The sequence below is a fragment of the Humulus lupulus genome, chromosome 4 (assembly GCF_963169125.1).
Source record: "Humulus lupulus chromosome 4, drHumLupu1.1, whole genome shotgun sequence".
NCBI classification, from domain to species: Eukaryota; Viridiplantae; Streptophyta; class Magnoliopsida; order Rosales; family Cannabaceae; genus Humulus; species Humulus lupulus.
In genome coordinates, this window is record NC_084796.1 from 14,847,085 (window position 1) to 14,866,699 (window position 19,615).

Genomic DNA, 19,615 nt, shown 5'->3' on the forward strand with positions numbered 1-19,615 from the left:
CATGAATGAAATAGTGATAATGCACATTACCATCGAGTACCCATCGAGTAGGTATCGAGTACCCATCGAGTACAACATACAACGTAAAAAATGATGTGCCATCGAGCTTGTATCGAGCAGGCATCGAGCATCTATCGAGCATGCATGAAATAGTGAGAATGCACATTACCATCGAGTACAACATGCAACGTAAAAAATGATGTGCCATCGAGCAGGCATCGAGCATCTATCGAGCATGCATGAAAAAGTGAGAATGCACATTACCATCGAGTACCCATCGAGCAGAAGATGCAACGCTAAAATTGGTGTGTCATCGAGCCTGCATCGAGTAGGCATCGAGCACCCATCGAGTACAACACTAACCCAGAAAATTCCCAGAAAACGCAGATCGACAAAAAACCAGATAAAACCCAAAAAAATGTACAAATATTGCTCAGATCTATTCGAAATGCTCAAAAAGTTTAAAGGAAACATCACTTATCCAAGTATTTAAGAAAAAATTGCTTACCCATTAAATTTTTCTCCAAGATTTCTCAACCCTTACTTTGGTTTACAAATGACTTTCTTAGTGCCGGTTCCAAGCTCTACCGTGGTGCTCTTAGTAGTGTTATGAGGTGAGGTGAGGTGAGTGAGAGTGAGGAAGAAACAAGAGGAAGGAAGAGAGGGGGAGGGAATAGAGGAGATAGTTGTTTATAGGGGTATTTTGGGTGCCAGCAAAATTTTTGGCAATATTTTGTAATGTTAAAAATGCCCAAGCATAAAAAGTCAAATTTTACTTTCAAAATTTGTGTCGAACTGAGCGGGCCAAGGAATTTGAAACCACAAACCTGAGACAGAGCCCCGCAATACCATATTTTTTAAGGATTGGACGAATTTGCGTCGTGGTTGCATCAGAAGCAGTCGTTGAAAGATTGAGGGAGTAGGTTAGTTTAATCTTAACACTTGTTTCGTTTCTGTATAATAAGATTTTTTTACTAATTTCTAAAACTAAAGCAGTTATGTCTACATATATAACTGCCTTAATTTATTGCCTTGTTGGTTTGGTTCCCATTGTATTTAGTGTGATGTCCTCTATGTGTTTGCGAAAATGTCCAGGATAGAAATCTGTTCCCCATTCAAGATAAATAGGTATTTTGAATTTGTGTTGACACTAGTTCTTTGTGAAGAATATGGAGCAGCTAGTTCAATAACCTTTTATCACTTTCTTTTTTTTTGACAAATCTTTTATCACTTTTCGATCTTAAGGTTTTATCTTATTGTTGCTGTTGGACTCACTTAGTGAAAATCATTAGTTCAAATAAGAAATATAGACTAAAATTTTACAATTTTTGTTGGCTTCAGTGGCTGTATCGTTTGTCACTTGAAGAGGTTCCTAAGCATGACTACATGTTGCCTTTACAGAGGCTGATGACATGTTGACTTCAGTGTATATTCTGTTGTTATAGTCACATAGTGAACCCTTTTCTTTTTGGAAACTTTGCTGGACTTGGTTGGGGTGCTCAGTTATCCATAATGGAACAAGCCTGTGGATGTTGAAAAACAATTTTTTTTAATGCCAGATATTGTTTTTCCTTTTTTTTCATACTTTAACTACGTTCTAATTGAAATGATTATCTAAGCCTGGTTTTTAACTTCCATAATCATTGAACTACCAACAATTTTCAGGATGGTATTTTTTGTGAACTGATAGACTTAAAAACACTATTACCGTGGGATAGGGAAGCAGTAGAAGCCTCTGTCAGAAAAACTGGACGGCTTCTTGTAAATACCACTTTAGTTTTGTCTGTCTATTGTCTTTTTTTAATTTGGTGAGAACACGCTTTATGATAAAGGATCATAGCAGTTTTTGGTGACAATACAAATTTTTTTTTAGGCAGATTAATCATGAAGCTCCAATCACTGAAGGTTTTGGTGCTGAAATATTTGCTTCAATCCAAATCCATTGTTTATTGATAATTCATTGCCTCAAAGCTCCTTGCTGTCAAGTTTCCATTGTTTTTTAATTGTAATAGTGATTGAATCTCAATATCATTGTTTTGCTTGAATAAATGGCATAGGAAGGATGGTCATTAATTTGTATAGTTTAATTGTTTTGAACTTGATTTTGTGGATAAATTGGACAGGTTTATTATCAAAGCATAAGATCAGCATAATTTTTTCTGAATTGCAATAGGCTATCAAAGGCTTGCAGGAATCCACGAGGGTGGTGTGGTGTTTGTTTAAAGTAAATATTTTTCTATTGTTGATAATTTTTTCCCACTCAAGTTAATCATATTTGCCGCACGGTATTTGGATTACCATGGATGCTAGCATTAGTGAGAGACCATCTCAAACTCGATCGAAATGGAGAAAAGTTGCATATGGAGGGATGCAACCTGGGTTTGATGACAACCATACTGATGACTCTTTTCTCGAAACAATGGTCATGAATGCCAATGTTGTGAAAAGGAACATGCTAAAAGTGATGCAGGATTCAGTTTCCATCTCTCAGTATTTATGCATTGTAGCACTTGTTGGGCTGGTTTGGACCTATACTCTTAGATCAACTCTTGATGAAAAGTCACTCTTGTTTCTTAATGTCAGTCTTCTAGCATTGGGCTTCATGGTTGTCATGTTAACTGGAGGAATGCTTTCTCTCAATCTATTCTCTCATTATCTCCTCAATATATCTTTTTTCACCACGGGCTTGTATATTCTAGCTCCCATCTTTCACACTCTCACTAGGTCAATCAGCTCGGACTCCATTTGGGCAGTAACCGTGTTACTTCTTCTGCTCCATCTTTTTCTCCACGATTACTCAGGATCTACTGTAAGAGCTCCAGGGGCTCTTCAGAATCCTACCTTAACGAGCTGCATCTCTTTAAATTCTTCTGTTGTGGCCTCGGTTTTTTTTGCTTCTCGTCTCCCATCGAGGCTTCATGTGTTTGCTATCATGTTATTCTCCCTACAGGTCTTCCTTTTTGCTCCGTTGGTGACTTACTGCATTAAGAAATACTCCTTCCGCTTGCACCTCTTGCTTTCATTTTGCCTGATGACTCTAACACTGGGGTTTGTCTATACACTGCATAGCTTGCTTTTTGTGATGTTCCTGGGTTTGCTGGTTTTTGTAAATGTGGTTTGCCCATATTGGCTCATACGGATTCAGGAATACAAGTTTGAGATCAATGGTCCTTGGGATGAGGCTAAGCTTTGTTTTGATATAACAGATTGATTATTTTAGTGCCTTCTTGATTAGTTTTGATGTCTTTGTTGTTGATATTCTTTAACTTATTAAAGAAAGAAAGTTGATTGTATTATTTTTGGCTAAACTTATACATAATTTCTTTTACCAATCTATGAATGTGAAGTGTATAGTTAATCAAATAAAGCAATTGTTTATAGAAAGATTAAATGTTGCAATATATGTTGTACCACAAACCATTACATAAATTTATAATTTGGCCATGTAAATTCATGTAGAAAATACCCAACAACACAAGAAATTTTGACATTTTATTAATAAGATGCTAATTTGTAACAGTTTATTATTATTCCAAAAATTGTTTGTTTTATAGTATTATTCGAAACACATTGTTACCAATTTGTAATAGTTTGTTCTTATTCCAATAGCTATTTATATTTTAGTATTATTTGTAACAAATTATTTCAAATTTGTAACCATTTCAAATACAATTTTTGTAATTATATTAATAATATTTCATTCATAATTAGTAACGTTTAGAATGTTTAAAATATAATAATTAATATAAACAAAATATAATAAAATAATAAATAATGATAATTACTTCAACCTCTAAAATAAAATTAAAATAAATAAAATCACGATAATGAAAGGAGTATGGCCTACCTACTAGTTAAAAATGAAGTGAAAAAGTACAATAAAAAACTGAAAAATTAGAAAATAGAAGAAAAAGTAAGTCATTAACATAATATATATTTATATTTAGATATATATATATAGCTTCAATATATATAAATTAGTTAATAGTTTGTGTATTATACAAATAACTTAACTTGACTAACTTGGTGAGATGTAGATTTAGTAGGAGATGTAGTAATAGATTGGAACTTATGTTCTGGGAATGGAGGGAAAAAGGCTTTCGTGGGTCCCTAATTTTTCCTATTTTTCTATGAATATGAAGTGTATAGTTAATCAAATTAAGCAATTGTTTATAGAAATATTAAATGTTGCAATATGTTATACCACCAACCATTACATAAATTTATAACTTGGCCACGTAAATTCATGCAGAAAATACCCAACAACACAAGAAAGTTTACATTTTATCAAAAAGATATGCTACAATATTATCAACATATATAAATGAAACATTAAATAGCTCCCTATAAATATTTTGAGACACAAAGAGACCAAATTTGAGGAACAATGAAAAATGTGTTCTTTTATTGCTTTAAAAAAGAATAAAGAAAATTACATTGAAGAATGATATACAAAAAAGAATGAATGATGAGATATTAAGAAAAAGACATCTTCCAATTGTTGACTATATGACCGATTAGAACAGAAATATCATCTTGTTTGCCTCCCTTGAGATTTTTCCCAGCCTCTTTAGAAGCAATTGCATAAGGACACACTGTTCTAAATGTCAAATTCTCATACTTATCATTACTATAATCATTGTTATTGTGTTCCAAATCCAATATCTTAGGACACTCCTTAATGATTTGTTGGATTTCCCAATCAAACAAATTGTCCAACAATCCATCACTCCCCATCACTCCCCATCACCACAATATCTTATTTTTTAACGCCCAACTTCACTTCTACAGCACACTTAGGACCATCACTGTTTTTGTAGTTTCCCAATTGAAAAGGACAGTTGAATCGCTTCTGTTGAGTTGGCGATTTGTATAACACATTTCCCTCCCTAAACACCAAGAATCCACTATCTCCTACGCTCACACCTCGCAACACATTGTTGTTGTGCGTTATAACACATGTTGTGGATGAACCTTCAAACTTGTTATTTTTACAAAAAGCTTATTCGATGATATTTTTTAGATCAATTTGTGAATTAGTTTCTGATAATTTATTAACAGCCGTCAAAGAATTCGCTATCAATAAGCATGCATATTTTCTAGAATCAATTCCTTCTCTGGCTCATCCATCAACACCATCTGCCACTCTCATAACTTCTTTTTTTGAAGATACAAAACGTGCATTTTCCCCTAAAAATTTGAGTTTATTTTGTTTGGGAATGTAAAATGAAGCACAATTCATATTCACAGATTTTCTTTTGAAAACAAATTTCAAACCTTTTGAAGGTTCTTTCTCAACTTTAATTTTAATCTTCATGGTCATATTAGCTAATGACCTTTTTGTTTATGGAACTAATGAAGAATGAAGTGGATGGTTTTTTTTTTCTTCTCTATGGTTCTTTTTTATAGTAGGTACTAGATCTAGGTTGATTAGGATTATATATAATACAACCAAAATAGTTTAAATATTTTGAATTTAAAAAGATTATCAAATAAAAAAGTAGATATTTAATATAACATAACCCAAAAGAAAGTTTAATAATTTTGAATATGAAATAATTGTATTTTAAATCGATTATAATTTAAGTTAAAAAAAGTCAAATATAATTTTAAGAGAAAAATTTTCGAATAAAAAGTAAACATAAAGTAAATATTTAGTTAAACAACTTACTTATAAAATTAGAAAGGTATAATATATTAAGATATCAATGCAAGTAAATAAAAGCCATCTTGGCTTATGTTTTTTTCTTCATCCTTGGGACTGCTTCAATTCCAATTCGAAGTCCTACTACACCTTAATCAGAATACAAAACCCTAAAAATTCTTACTAATTTGAAACCAATAAGTAACTTTCATGCTCTTATTCTTGTATGAGTCAGATAGTTAACGATTCAGCCTGGTCCGAGATGGAACAGCTTGCACAACAAGACCCGGACCCTCATCATGTCCGACCCGAACAACCGGAGCTCGACCTCTACACCATTCCAAGTCACTCCAGTAAGTCAATTCTTTAAAACCCCCTCTACATTCCTTTTTCAAAACCCTAATGTTAGCTGAGTTCAAAAATCCCAAGTAAACTGTTTCGATTTCTGTTCAAGGTTGGTTTTTGTGGGACGAAATCCATGACACTGAGAGAATTTATCTGAAAGAGTTCTTTGATGGAAGCTCATTCTCCAGAACGCCCAAAATTTACAAAGAGTATAGGGATTTCATCATCAACAAGTACAGAGAAGATCCATCTAAAAGGCTTACGTTCACAGAGGTTCGTAAATCTCTGGTGGGTGATGTTAATTTGCTCCATAGGGTTTTTCTTTTTCTTGAGAAGTGGGGTTTGATTAACTTAGGTGCATCTTCGGGTGATGAAGATGGTTCTGAGGTTTTGGTTGAAGAGGGGTCTAATGTTAAGATCGAAGAAGGAGTGCCAAATGGAATTCGGGTGGTCGCAATGCCGAATTCGATCAAACCCATTACAGCTCAAGCTACTTTGAAGAATAAGACGGAACCAGTTGATAATGGAGTTAAATTGCCTCCTCTTTCATCGTATACAGACCTTTTTGCTGATTTAATGAAGCAGAAGGAGCTGGTTTGTGGCAACTGTGGTGATCGTTGTACTTCTGGATACTACAAGTGTACCGAGGTAATCTTATATTTACTCAATAAAAGTGCGTTCATTTGATTATTTTATATGTATTGTAGATAGAAGTTTGTGCTTCAGAATCGTTTGAAAATATGGAGTAGGAAAATAATGTATGGTAGAAATTTTTATGAAATATATTTTATGATTGATCTAGAACTCTTTATTTATTAGAAAACAATTGTAATCCATCTCCAGAAATTTGTTTTGTGATTATTGTAGTTAATTATAGAACTTATGATGTTATTTGATCAAGAGAGTCTTCTTGCCTGTTAGTTCTGTTTCAAGGATATAGTTACAAAGCTAAATAGAGTGTTAGACACTAGGTTATGAAGTCTTGCCTTGTGGTCACAGTTTTCTCATTTATTTTATGTGTGTGGAAGTGATAAACTTTTGATGAATGCTAAAATTTGTAAATGTGATTTTGCATCTTTGAAAAGTACATAAATGTACCATAAAATGGTTTTCTATAAACTATTTGAAGACTGTTTAGATTTTCTCATTTTCCCTGATTTTCTTTGCTGTGTAGTTACTGTAGTTTAATATTCTTTGAAGGAATTGCTATCCATTATTTAATTGTAGTTGTAACTTGAGCAGGGTGATTTCTTGAATTGCACCAAGTGTTTCCAAAATGAAAGTTATGGGGAGAATAAGTCTGTTGAAGGTTACACATTTATTGAGTCCATTCAAGACAGTGGTCATCATGAAGCTGTTTGGAATGAATCTGAAACGCTGCTTCTCTTGGAATCTGTTATGAAGTATGGGGATGACTGGGAGCTTGTTGCTCAAAATGTTCCCACCAAGACCAAACTTGATTGTATTGCCAAACTCATTGAGCTACCTCTTGGGGAGATTTTGGGTTCTGCTACCCATAAAAAAGTTAATTCCAAGGATGTCAATGGCAACTTGAACAGTTCGAAGCAGGTTGAATCAATCTCATCCGAGAATCAAGAGATTGTCAATACTGGGGAACAACAGGATGAGAAGACACATGTGGGTGAACAGAATGGAGATACCGTAGAACATGAGCCTCCTCTAAAAAGACAACGAATTGATCCCCTATCGAGTCTTGGTGGTTCACTGATGAAACAGGTAGGTTACTAGGTGTCTTGAAATTTGTCATTCTAGAACTTATTGACCGGCTATATGTCCTTTGAGAATCTTTGAGAGAAAATTTGATTTTCTTTTTCCTTTTAGTTGAATTTTGTGACTTTACATTGCCTTTGATAAACTGAAAAACGTTTGGCATAATAAGTTTGCTTTAGCCATTTTGGTGTTATGAAATAAGAAATATTTCCACTGTTTAAAATGTAGTAATAATTAGTATTATGAAATTTGAAGTATTTCCACCCTGTCCAAACCACTCCTCCATCTTAGTTTTTCATGCTCGCCAGACTGGGTTTATATATAATGTGCATTTGTGTTTCTTAATTTAAATGCTTATTATTAGCATAATTTAAAGACATGATCGCAAAGTTAATAGTGTTTCTATTAGGTAGCTCTTTTGTCAACTGAGGTTGGTCACCATATCACTGCTGCTGCAGCTGAGGCTGCTGTTACTGCTTTATGTGAGGAGATTTCATGTCCAAGGGAGTTATTTTACGGTGATGATGATTCAGTAACTAATGAGTTACAAACTCTGATTTCAGATACTGAGAGGTTATACATTCTGTTAACATTACCTGTTTAATTGCTTATTTGTAATGCAATTCTAAAATTCTTTAGTATCTAATACTTATCAGAGTCTTGGAGGTTGAAGATTCAAAGATGGAAGGAGGGCCTACTCAATCAGGTAGATACTTTTAAGTCAACCAACCAAAATGAACTGGATAGTTTCTTTTCAAGGAATTAGTGTTTGATAATTAATTTTTCGTCTTTTTATACACGTATTCCTTTGTTGTAGTTTCAGCTCTCTAACAAGGAGACATCGTCTTTTATATTTTTAGCTGTTTATTGTTGCATTTGAGGTACTAGCAGGTACTAGCTAATGTTGACTAGCTTCTTCATATCTATGTATTTTATATATCTACAGATAATCATGGCAAGCCAGTTGAGAAAGATGATATACCACTGACATTGCGAGTTAGAACCGCTGTTGCAACAGCGCTTGGCGCAGCTGCTGCTCGTGCAAAATTACTGGCTGATCAAGAAGAAAGGGAGATTGAACATCTAGTGGCAACCATAGTTGGCTCTGAGGTGACGAATAGTTTCTTTGTTTATTACTCTTTCATTCTGTCCCAGTTTCGAGCCACAAAAGGCTAATCATGTATTATTTGAACGATTTTTTTTCTAGATGAAGAAGTTGCATTGCAAAATCAAGCATTTTGAAGACTTGGAGGTGATGATGAAGAAGAAGCATGCTGAAATGGAGGAAATGGAAGATATTCTTCTAGAAGAGCGAATTAATGTTTTACAACAGGCATTTACTGCTGGTATACCTAGATGGAAGGATCACCCTATTGTTAAATCTTAGGATGCATCTATATTCTCTTGTAGTAGTAGGAGGAGCCAAAATAGTCAACAATCTAATCCTATGCATTCTCGAAGCTTCCCGCACTTTTCAATCCATTAACATAGAAAAGAAATGCTTGTACTTCTACAAACACAGTTGGACATGTATATCAGGGGTGAACTGTTTGTAACTAGTAAAAATGCCATAATTTGGAGATAAGGTTAATGACCCATTAATTTAGCAGAAGAATGAAATGGTTTTACAACTGTGCTCTTCTCTAATTCCATATAGTGAATGCAGAGCATGAATTGGGCATAACGACTCAATGTCGTGGTTTATATTTTGCGCATTGAAGAGTATCTAAATTTTGTAATATTGACATAAGTTATCTTTTTAATATTGAGTGTCCATAACAAAGCAGGAAGAAATTGAAAAAAAGGCAGTCACTATATGAATATGATAAATCATTTCTGTACAATATGATTATACTGGTGAATTTTGCATCATCCAAACTCAATCCTTTAACCAATTTACATGAGAAACTGAATGCAAACAAGATTACTCATGTTATGTTCTTTTGTTTTGCTCCATGATCCTTCTTGGAAGCTACCTGGAGCCAACACAATCATGGATTGGGAACTTTAAACACTTTCACCTTTGAGAAAGTTCCCAAATAGGAAGCTTCTTGCTCTTTCAAAGGGTCTCTTTGGTGACATAACCAAGTGATGTTCTTTCACCTTTAGTGTCGTTTGTCCTATTTGACCTATAACCAAATCAACAATCTTATGTTCTAAAGGGTTGCCTGATACGTCCGTGACCAAAAAAGTGTTTTTCACTTTCCCACTCTTTGTTGAGATCTCTGCTCGTCTTATTCTCAATCCATTCTCACGAAATATCCTGGTAACATCCGAAAGTAGTCCAAACCTGTCCTTTGTGCAAAGCTCTAACTCCACCCCCTGCATGAAAAGACAACGACTTTCTCAGCAAACAAACAGAAAGTTTCCCTTCAACAAAATTTGTCTGAAATATGTTCTGTTTCTTTTTCTTACTAAAATACCTCAGTGACTCTCCTCTCAATGGCTGCTTCAAGACATTCTATTACACGCTGTCTCTCAGCCTCCGAACCCATTGGAAGCCCATCAACATGTCTTACGTAGTACTCCTGTAACAACACCATAATTAAACAAAAAGCAAAAACTTCTATTAGTATTTGATACTAATTATCATTAAGTAAAACTAATGAACTTTGACTAATGTTAATTAATTAACCTGGTAAGCTTCTATTCCTCTAGTGATCAGAGTTCCATGGAAGACCACATATTCCATATCAGTTAAAGAACATAGAGTATCAAACATCAGAAATGGCCTATCTTTGGACCGCAAAGTGACAACTGAGTAGTCTCTATCGTTACAATTCAACACACATGCATGGCTTCTTTTGTTGCTATCCTTAACTTCTCCATCATGCTTTTCAAAATCTCTATCAGCAAACATCATCTGATGCAATCTTCTCTGAGTTTGATTTGAAGTAGAAAGAGAAGAAGAAGAAGACATTGTGATGTTTGGTGGCCTCAAATCATTTTTGTGATCCTTAAGGATGTTGCTGAAAAGATTCTTGATTTTGAATAGCCTTAAGGGATCTTCAATTGCATAGCCAGTTGACTGGTCTGTGACATGAATTATAGCTGCAGCTCTTGCATTGTGTGTCCAGAACTCAGCACTTGACACACTGCACTTGAAGTCTGTCAAGATTGCTGTTATTTCAGATAGAAATCCCGGTCGATCAGTGCCAATTAGTTCGATTGAGGTATGATTCTTGATGGGTTTTAAACCTTCTGAACATTTTATTGACTTCAAGAAGCAGACATCAGTCTCAAGAGTCTACATTAGTATTGGTGATAATCAAGTCATAAGTTTTGATATTTGCTAAACATGATATTAGAAAAAAATATTGATCGTAATCACTGTAAGTACCTTCTGTATATACTTGAGGACCCCTTCATCTCTAACTTTGTTGCCATCACAATCCGTGACATTAATAACTACACATTTCAACCATTAAAATATGAAAAAGAAAAGGTATAAGCTTTGTTATAATGATTGTGTTAGTAGCAACTGAAATGAATGAAAACCTTGTATAGTACCATCCATGAGCCAATCTCCATCAGAAGAGACATAAGCTTTTGTTATAATGAGATTCAAGTCCATAAGTACTTGCACCACTTCGAGCAGAATTCCATGTCTATTCAAGCTAACAATCTGAAAAAGAAAATACCCTCGAACTCAATTTTCCTAAGGACATGAACTTCGATCCATAATTTTGGAAACTATATATATATATATATACATATACCTCTATAACAGTTGCATGTTCACAAGAACGATTGTCAATCACAACCCTGCAAAAAAAAGACAGAGCAAGAACAAACACAAAGCTCAAAAGTTGAGGTTAATGATCATGACCAAGAAAAGTAACAATAGAAATAGTAAAATCCAAGTTCTTAAACAAAAACCTAGAAAAATTGAATCAAATAGCTACCTTGGTGAGTTCATTCTCCAAACAAGCCTTGCATACTCATCTTCCATTATTACTCAACGTGACATGGATATGTGTAAAGTGTGGTAACTTGTAAGGCTTTTGGTTATTTAAGGAAGAGTCCGCACAGCTCGAGGTATAAAAGAAGTTGATTTAGCCGGACGCTACCTTGAGGGTTGATACACGTGTGGGTTCTAGATTGGATGGAGTGAGTTAAAAGACCTTAAGGAAGCTCTGCTTTTACTGGTTCTCAGCATTCTGCGCGGGAACTTAGACAGATCCACGTGAGGGCCTTCGGGTCTTCGGGCCTTGTAATTGTATTGTACTCCGAGATTGTCACGTGCCATTCGGAACCCAAATAAGTCACTATGAATAATAATATGACTACAAGATTACACTAATAAAACATTCACATTTACGACATCTTCCCATACACCAAGGTACCTTTAGAAAACACACTTTATAATTGTAATGGAGTGTACTTCGAGGTAATTGCTAGATTTGACATATTTGTTTAAGAAGGTAATTACTTAGTAATTATATAATTAAAGGGTAGGTGAGGGTTTGATTGGTTTACGATTTGAAAATTGTATTTTTGAAAAATATGATTCTGAAATAAAAATTTCAATTTATTATCTAGAAACATGTTTCTGAAAATGTGATTGGTTGTACTTTGTTAGCTGTTTTTTAGTTTTAAAAAACTGAATATATGATTGGTAGATAATCGAAAAATATAAAACTCAATTTACAATTTATGGACTTAAAAAAATATTTTACTTTGTTAGCTATTTTTATTTGATAATATTTAACTTTTAGTGTAGAATTGAAACCATAAATTTGTATTTATTTATTAATAGTAATCTTTATTTTATAAAATATTTTATCATTAGCTGAATTTTATTTTGAAAAATATATTATAAATTAGAATCAAGTTATATCCTTTTGTATAATTTTATAATGGAATATTTTAACAAATATATATTGTTATGGAGATGGATAGGAATTTTAAATTGAAGAAAATATCCCTTTTTATAAAAAAAAAATAGAGTAAATAATCTAACACTAGAATTATAGAAAGAAAGAAAAAAAAAATTGTTAGTAAAGAAAAAGTGTTGTACATAGAATCTTTAAAAAAATGTAAACGGCCTAATAATAGGAATCATATAAAGAGAATGTAAGAAAAAAATATTCATAAAAAAAAAGTAAGATAAAACTGAAAACGTAAAAACATCGTTTTCTAAACTCCTTTGATAAATTAGAGGTTGTTTTTAGAATGATTTTTCAAAAATGACAAACCAAACAAGATTTATTTGTAGTTTCCACGACTTTTAAATTTTAAAAGCATAAAATGTGATTTGAATTCTATACCAATCACACCTTGAAGTGTCTCAGTTACACTCTTCAATTCTCATAGTCTCATTTAGTGTAATCACAATGCTCCATAATACACTAATTACTAATTATATACACATCTCAATATTTTTCACAAAATTATCCTTCTTGCAAGTAAATATAAGTCATTAAACTTTCATATCATCTTTGGAAAAAAAAATTAAAAGTTGAAAGAGTTCATAAAAAAATTGTAATGGACAAATAAATATGTTATTTTAAGTTTATAGGTGAGTTATATAATAATTTTATAATTTTTTTCAAGTTGTTTATTGCTGAAAACATGATTTTCTATTCGTTGTACCTACTTTCTCCACATGTAAATATGGGGAAGAATGGAAAAATTGGCAAAAATAAACAATTGTTACACAAGCAAAAATACAACGAAAGGGGAACCCTCTCAGGATACAACAAAGACAAATACTAGAAGCTACACTGAGTGCTCGGGCAATGGCGATATTGGTCAAGGCTTATTTATCAATATTTTGTCAAGTTGTTTGCATGAGGATAGGACTCTCATGAGCAATATGAAGTATCTAGTACAAGAATGAATCAAGGTTTAACTCGTAAAATGGAACACTCTTAGGCATAAGTAAAGAGTAAGGTTGTGCATGAAGCACTTCTGTAGGCGGCTCGAATGCACAAGGAATAATCAAAGACCTGCATGATAGGTGAATTCCTGAGTTGAAGGATCCACCAAACGACAAAGAGTAAGTTTCAATACCTTAGGGGGATACATGGACCTGTTCGAAGAGTAAAGACAACATGCTAACAATCTTAATCGAGCTCAAGAATGGTTTCGAGCCCACAACCATTCCTACAAATGGTCAATTTTTTTTTTGAATATGTTCTTGAATTTATTCGAGACGTGAGTAAAACTCAGATTGGAGAAGAATATGCGTCATGGGTTCCATTAATTGGAACTCTGTTTTTATTTATTTTTGTTTCAAAATGGTCATGGGCTCTTTTACCTTGGAAAATGTATTGACAAAAATATCTATACTTTATTTTTTTATGTATGTATCTTTAAAATAATGTAAATTAAATGGAGAATAATAATTTAAAAATAATAAAATAATAAAATTATTTTAGATAATTTATATATTTTTTATAACATCAATTTCAAATAATTAAAATTGATATATATCTTACTAAGATTTAAAATAAAATTAGATTTTATGAACTTTTTAATACAATAAAAGCTTTCATTCAATTAAGTACAATTTTTAAGTATTAATGATATTTTATTGTAGTTTTTTCTACAAGATACTTTTATATATAACAATAATTTAATAAAAAATTATGATTTATAATAAAAATGATAATTTGGTGTATAATAAAAACTAATATTAAAAAAATTTGATTAAAAATTATTTATGAAAGTAAATGTATTTTGGTCAAAATAATATAAATTTCATTCCATTTCATACTATACCAAACATAAGTTACATAATAATCATTATTTTGTTATTGATTCCAAAGTCTCAACCAAACAAAAGAATTAAAATTTCATTCATTTCAATTCCTATTACCATTATCATTATCATTGTCATTTCATTTTTGTTTAGCAACCAAAAGACATCTAAGGGTTGTGGAATGAAGTAATTCAGTCCGCAAGGTCCTTATAGGCGAGAACCTTGATAGCAAAGCCCAACTCGCCTTAGGCATAAGGCCTCGACATAAGGTTCACGCCTGGAGAAAAGGCCCTTGCATAGCGAGGCCTTATATGCCCAAGTGTCTCGTACGCCCAACTAGCCTATATGCCCAAGTGTCTTGTACGCGAAGCCACGACCCATGTGCGCCTCGCACACTGAAGGGACTACACAAGACTAAACCAACCTCGCATGACTCACGAGACTTCATTTTGCGAGGCTGAACTCGCTATGCGAGGCGCCTTGCCCTACACTCGGGGCTTCGCAGAAGATGTCGCCTCTCACCATCCATGCGCTCGAGAATGCCTATCAACAAGGGCCTCGCTGTGTGAGAGCCTCACTACGTGAGGCGCCTCACCCTAATGAGTGTTGCACTAACGTGGACACCCACGCCCTAATGAGTATACGTTGAAGTCTCGAATGCACAAGGGCCTCGCTATGACATGACTAGACGCAACAACATACCCTCGCAGCCATACGCCACGCACCCAGAAGGAATAAGGGCCTCGCATAGCGAGGTTCAATACGTGTATGTGCCAAGATACACGCCCGAAGATGTGATGCCCTGCCTGTCAGAGGACACCTATCTTGCGCCCGAGAATCCACGCAAGACCTTGTGTCTCACTAGTCTAAGGACTCACGCGAGGCGCCTTGTCCCGTCACATGCACCTCGTGCCTCGCTGGAGAGGCCTTGCTTCCCTTCATGAAGCAGGTGCCACCAGCGAGGCACACCCTCACTGTGGCTTCTGATAACTCTACAAAATAAAGTTATTTTATCACTTTTTATGTGCTAATTGTTGCTTAATTCTTGAGTTTTTTTATTGATTTATTATGTTTTAAAGTAATTTTGAATTTATTGGGTTTATTTTGATTTTATATATTTTTGTGTGTTTTTATAGTGATTTTGTTGTAAAATGCTGTAGTTAATTATTTGAATTATAGTTGTTTAGTTTGAGGTAAAAAAATGTTATATTATTGAACTTAAATGTTAAACATAAATTAAGTCATAATTAATATTTTCAAAGAATTAAATTGATTTATTTTATAGTTGAAAATATTTTATTATGATTTATTTTATATTTATTTTGTAGGGAATTTATTTCATTTTTGGGCTTTGAAAAGTAAGGAAAGGAAAGAAAAAGAATGGCAATTTTGAAAAAAGGCTCACCAGCCAGCACGTGGCCCAGACTGAAGCTGCCTCTAGCTGCCCTCTCTAGCCCCCTTGGGCCCACGTCTGGCCTAGCCGGCCAGTAGCTGCCCCAGCTCCTTGCCACCACCAAAGGCCAACGTGCTTGGCCCACTCCAGCAGCCCCCACGGGCCTGGCACCACGCCTGCAGCTGCCTCCTAAAGCCTTTCGACCCAGCTACTTCAGCCAAAGCCCAGCAGTTGCTCCCACGCCCCTGCCCAGCCGTACACCACCACGCCTCCCCTGCCTCCAGCCCAACACACCAGCCACCCATGCATGCCTCCGACCTTCTTGAGCCCATAAATTGCCTATGTTCCCTTGTCCCCTTTGCCAAAAATGCCAACTTTTTACCCAAACTTTTCTACACATTTTACCCTAAAATCATCATTACACCCTATAATTTACCCCTACTTTCCATATTATTATTAATTTAATTAATTTAAATTTATTATTTTAATACTTTTTTTTTTGCTGTAAATAAGGGATTTGGGGAGTGCTTAATTTTGGGGAGATGTCATACCACAAAGTTTCTACACTTTCAAACTTCTCTATTCTCTTCATCTTCTTCTTCTTTTTGGTTAATTTTCTATGTATTTTTAGATGAACAATTTGGGGGGTTTTCCTCCTAATTTTCCTAAGTTATGTTTGTAATTTTTTTGTTTGTATTTTCTATTCTAGTTATGAGTTTCTAATCTTTTTAAGATTATTAAGGTGATAATGAAACAATATGTAACTAGATAGTATTTATTTTGTACGTTGATTTCCCATTTTGTGTGTTGTACCCAGTTTTCGAGCCATGTTAAATGTGACCTCGAAAGTTGGATTCACAAACAAGTGGACTCGTAAGGTTTAGGGTATGCTCCAGGACTAAATATCGAGCCTGCAAGACATAGACGACCTTGAATATGGTGACCTCGAAGTGTTCATGATCTCGAAAGGTAGCTCCGGAGATGCATCCATCTTCAGGGATGACCTCGGATCAGGGGTCCCGAGCTCGACGCACAGACGATCTCGAAAGCCATGTGACCTCGAGAGATGTCTCTAGCTCGAAAGCTGACGAGAAACCTGGAAAGCTAAAGCCTTGGAGATATATGATAAAGACCTTGAGTATCTATAAGTATTGTCCATACGAGATGTAATCCCCATTTTTACTGTAAATCCCCTAGAATCGTGGGATATTATTTGGTCAGTTATACGTCCCCTGGTCTTCAGGGGACGTTTCCTTTTATATCTGATTATAGGCATTTACAGCCATTAATTTTATTTACACAAAAAGAGTAACTACCCAAAATATGTGGGATAGTACTCCACAGCCTTCTCTATAAATAGAGAGGTCATGCACCATTGTAAAGGACCGAAATTCTGAACCTTTGGAGAAAACTCTGAAGAATTCATGCTTAAGAATTTTCAGAGATAATCTTGAGTTTAATAACAGAGACTCGTGGACTAGACAGATTTAACTGTTGAACCACGTAAAAATCGTGTGTTTGTATCGTGATATTTTAATTGGCCATAATCAGTTATTGTTTACGTGCTCTCCTTTCACTGATTGACGAAAAACGGCGTCAACATTGTGCAACAAAGTTTATGGATTTTTCTTTTTCAAATATCTTCTTTCATCTTAAATATCATGTATTTTTTATTGTTAGCACATATTTACACTTTGTTTCTTCATTAGTGCGAAAACATAATATTCTTTGTGTAAGATGTGTCATTAAATTGTACACATCCAATGCTTAGAACAAAAATATTATATTTTGTCTTATAAATAATGTTATTTGATTTTTTGTTGTTTCATTAGGTTGATTCACATTAAATACTTTAGAATTATACTTTTTGAAAAGTGAAGAGAAATCTTATCTTTTTAGAAGTAATTTGTGCTTAAAATTATAAATCTATTTAGAAAATGATAGTTTGATTTATTTTAACTATCACTAAAACTTGAGAATCAATGTACTTATAAGTATTATTGAACTTATATTTTGTGGATTCTAATACCTTAATAATCTTCTTTTACCATCTTGATTTCTACTAGTAATTTATTTTTATATATTGTCTTTAATTTATTTACTATTATCTTTTATTTTATTTTCATTATACAAAAATCTCATCAATCTTTGGAGCTAGGTTATAATTTATTAATTTTGGTTTAAAATAGTTTTTTTTTTCGATTTTAGACAACTCCTTTGAGTTCGACATCCTTGCTTACACGATCACTATTCCATATGAACGATTCGTGCACTTGCGATATAAATATTTAAAACATACATGTTTTTGGTCCATCAACTTCTAACTATATGTAAAGTCTGAGACCTCATGAATGGGCGTACGAGGTGTTGGTTTTTATTGATCAAATCAGAGATTATACACAGCGGAACAACAATCAAATTGTTAATTTAATCCCATAAGATTTCTAGATTTACTTCTTCACATGCACATATATATTGAATCAAAGATATGAATAGAAAAATTACCTCAGGTCCTTTCTTGCTGCTATCTTTTTGTATGGAAAAATCCTTGAGATCTCACACCAAGATCTTCCAAAATGTTCTTAGCACACAAAGAACGAGTGTGGGCTCGCTATACAAAATAATAGGCAAAATCTATTTATCAGATGTTCTCAACACGTGAGATCTGATAAAGTTTGGGCCTAGGTTTTGTGAAGAACAGTGACTTTTGTATGTATCATTGTTCTCTCTCTCTGAAAGAGATTTCTAGATATTTTTCTATCCCTGAAAAGTAATGTTCTGAAAAACTGATATCCTATATTTAATATATCCAATATATTAAAATAAAATCTTTGTTATTTTAAACAATTTAAAAATAACTAATCAGTTATCAGATTTTTGTTTAAATAATAATAATAATTTAATCACATTACAATATCTCATTATTTATTTAATATTTAAATAACTAAAATTGTGAAACCAAGAAACTTTCTCAGTCTCTTATACGTGTAGCACAGTGACTGTGCACTGTGCTACACGTGTACCACATGCCAGCATGTGATTTTTCTCAATTTTTATTATTATTTAAATACCAAAAATCCCAAAAATAAATTAATTCAAAATTAATTATATTTTTGTTAAATCAAATAATTAATTAATTCTTGATTAATTAATTACACATAATTATACAATAATTATGTTTGATACATAGAAAAATATTTTACTTATCACATAAGTCATTTTTGCCCATTTTTGTATTTACCTTTGTTAGTGTTTGTTTGAGCCATTTCGGGGACCATGGACCTATAACATTAAGCTCCAATAAATTGAAACTAAATAATTAAACTCTTTAATTATAATAGTTAATTTATTAATTCTGATATTTCTCCACTATAAATTCAGAATTGCACTCTTTATGTTATAGATATACTTTTACAGAAATCTTATCTTAAGTCGTCCATTGATATAACAATCTTACAATAGTTCAACCCTCTAATTAATTAGTTCATAAATTAGAATGGAAGAATTACCATTTTACCTTTATAATTTACTTCTTATTCCTTAAGTACCATTATTCACTAGTGAATAATTAATCTATAATCTAATTATAGATTTGAGCTCAAAATCATTCAATTCCAGAATTAACCCTTAAGGGAACTAATATACGATCCATTAGGAAATATTAGATTTTGTATTGTTGATACATGTTCCCAGCCATCCATGATATTAAATCTCCAAAACAAAAGTCATTAGCCTCATTCTTTGAAGAGACCTTAACGAATGAATCAAAAGATTTAATAAACATGAATAGGAGTTC

General features: G+C 33.4%; 3 protein-coding genes across 9 annotated transcripts; 2 read left to right on the forward strand and 1 right to left on the reverse strand.

Moving 5' to 3' along the window:
* Positions 1-607: 607 nt before the first annotated feature.
* LOC133830017 (phosphatidylinositol N-acetylglucosaminyltransferase subunit C-like) lies at positions 608-3,431 on the forward strand. 4 transcript variants are annotated; one of them, XM_062259899.1, is made up of 2 exons: positions 608-923; positions 1,666-3,431. In XM_062259899.1, the coding sequence occupies exon 2, from the start codon at positions 2,300-2,302 to the stop codon at positions 3,209-3,211; it is 912 nt and encodes a 303-aa protein (XP_062115883.1). In that variant the 5' UTR covers positions 608-923; positions 1,666-2,299; the 3' UTR covers positions 3,212-3,431. The 4 variants fall into 4 exon arrangements, with proteins under 4 accessions (XP_062115883.1, XP_062115884.1, XP_062115886.1 ...); XM_062259900.1 differs by having other exon boundaries at positions 1,874-3,431; XM_062259902.1 differs by having other exon boundaries at positions 1,878-3,431.
* Positions 3,432-5,719: 2,288 nt separating this feature from the next.
* Positions 5,720-9,351, forward strand: LOC133830018 (SWI/SNF complex subunit SWI3A). Its single transcript, XM_062259903.1, has 7 exons — positions 5,720-5,997; positions 6,099-6,637; positions 7,232-7,726; positions 8,130-8,293; positions 8,377-8,426; positions 8,667-8,830; positions 8,928-9,351. Exons 1-7 carry the CDS (start codon positions 5,871-5,873, stop codon positions 9,105-9,107), a joined length of 1,719 nt encoding a protein of 572 aa, XP_062115887.1. The 5' UTR covers positions 5,720-5,870; the 3' UTR covers positions 9,108-9,351.
* A 161-nt stretch (positions 9,352-9,512) lies between these two features.
* Positions 9,513-11,780, reverse strand: LOC133830019 (ACT domain-containing protein ACR4-like). Of its 4 annotated transcripts, none has more exons than XM_062259906.1 (7): positions 11,626-11,780; positions 11,440-11,485; positions 11,219-11,345; positions 11,061-11,128; positions 10,356-10,937; positions 10,144-10,248; positions 9,513-10,042 (listed from the first exon to the last, which is right to left on the reverse strand). In XM_062259906.1, exons 1-7 carry the CDS (start codon positions 11,670-11,672, stop codon positions 9,728-9,730), a joined length of 1,290 nt encoding a protein of 429 aa, XP_062115890.1. In that variant the 5' UTR covers positions 11,673-11,780; the 3' UTR covers positions 9,513-9,727. The 4 variants fall into 4 exon arrangements, with proteins under 4 accessions (XP_062115890.1, XP_062115891.1, XP_062115888.1 ...); XM_062259907.1 differs by having other exon boundaries at positions 11,231-11,345; positions 11,626-11,777; XM_062259904.1 differs by having other exon boundaries at positions 10,356-10,967; positions 11,626-11,777.
* Between the last annotated feature and the right edge of the window lie 7,835 nt (positions 11,781-19,615).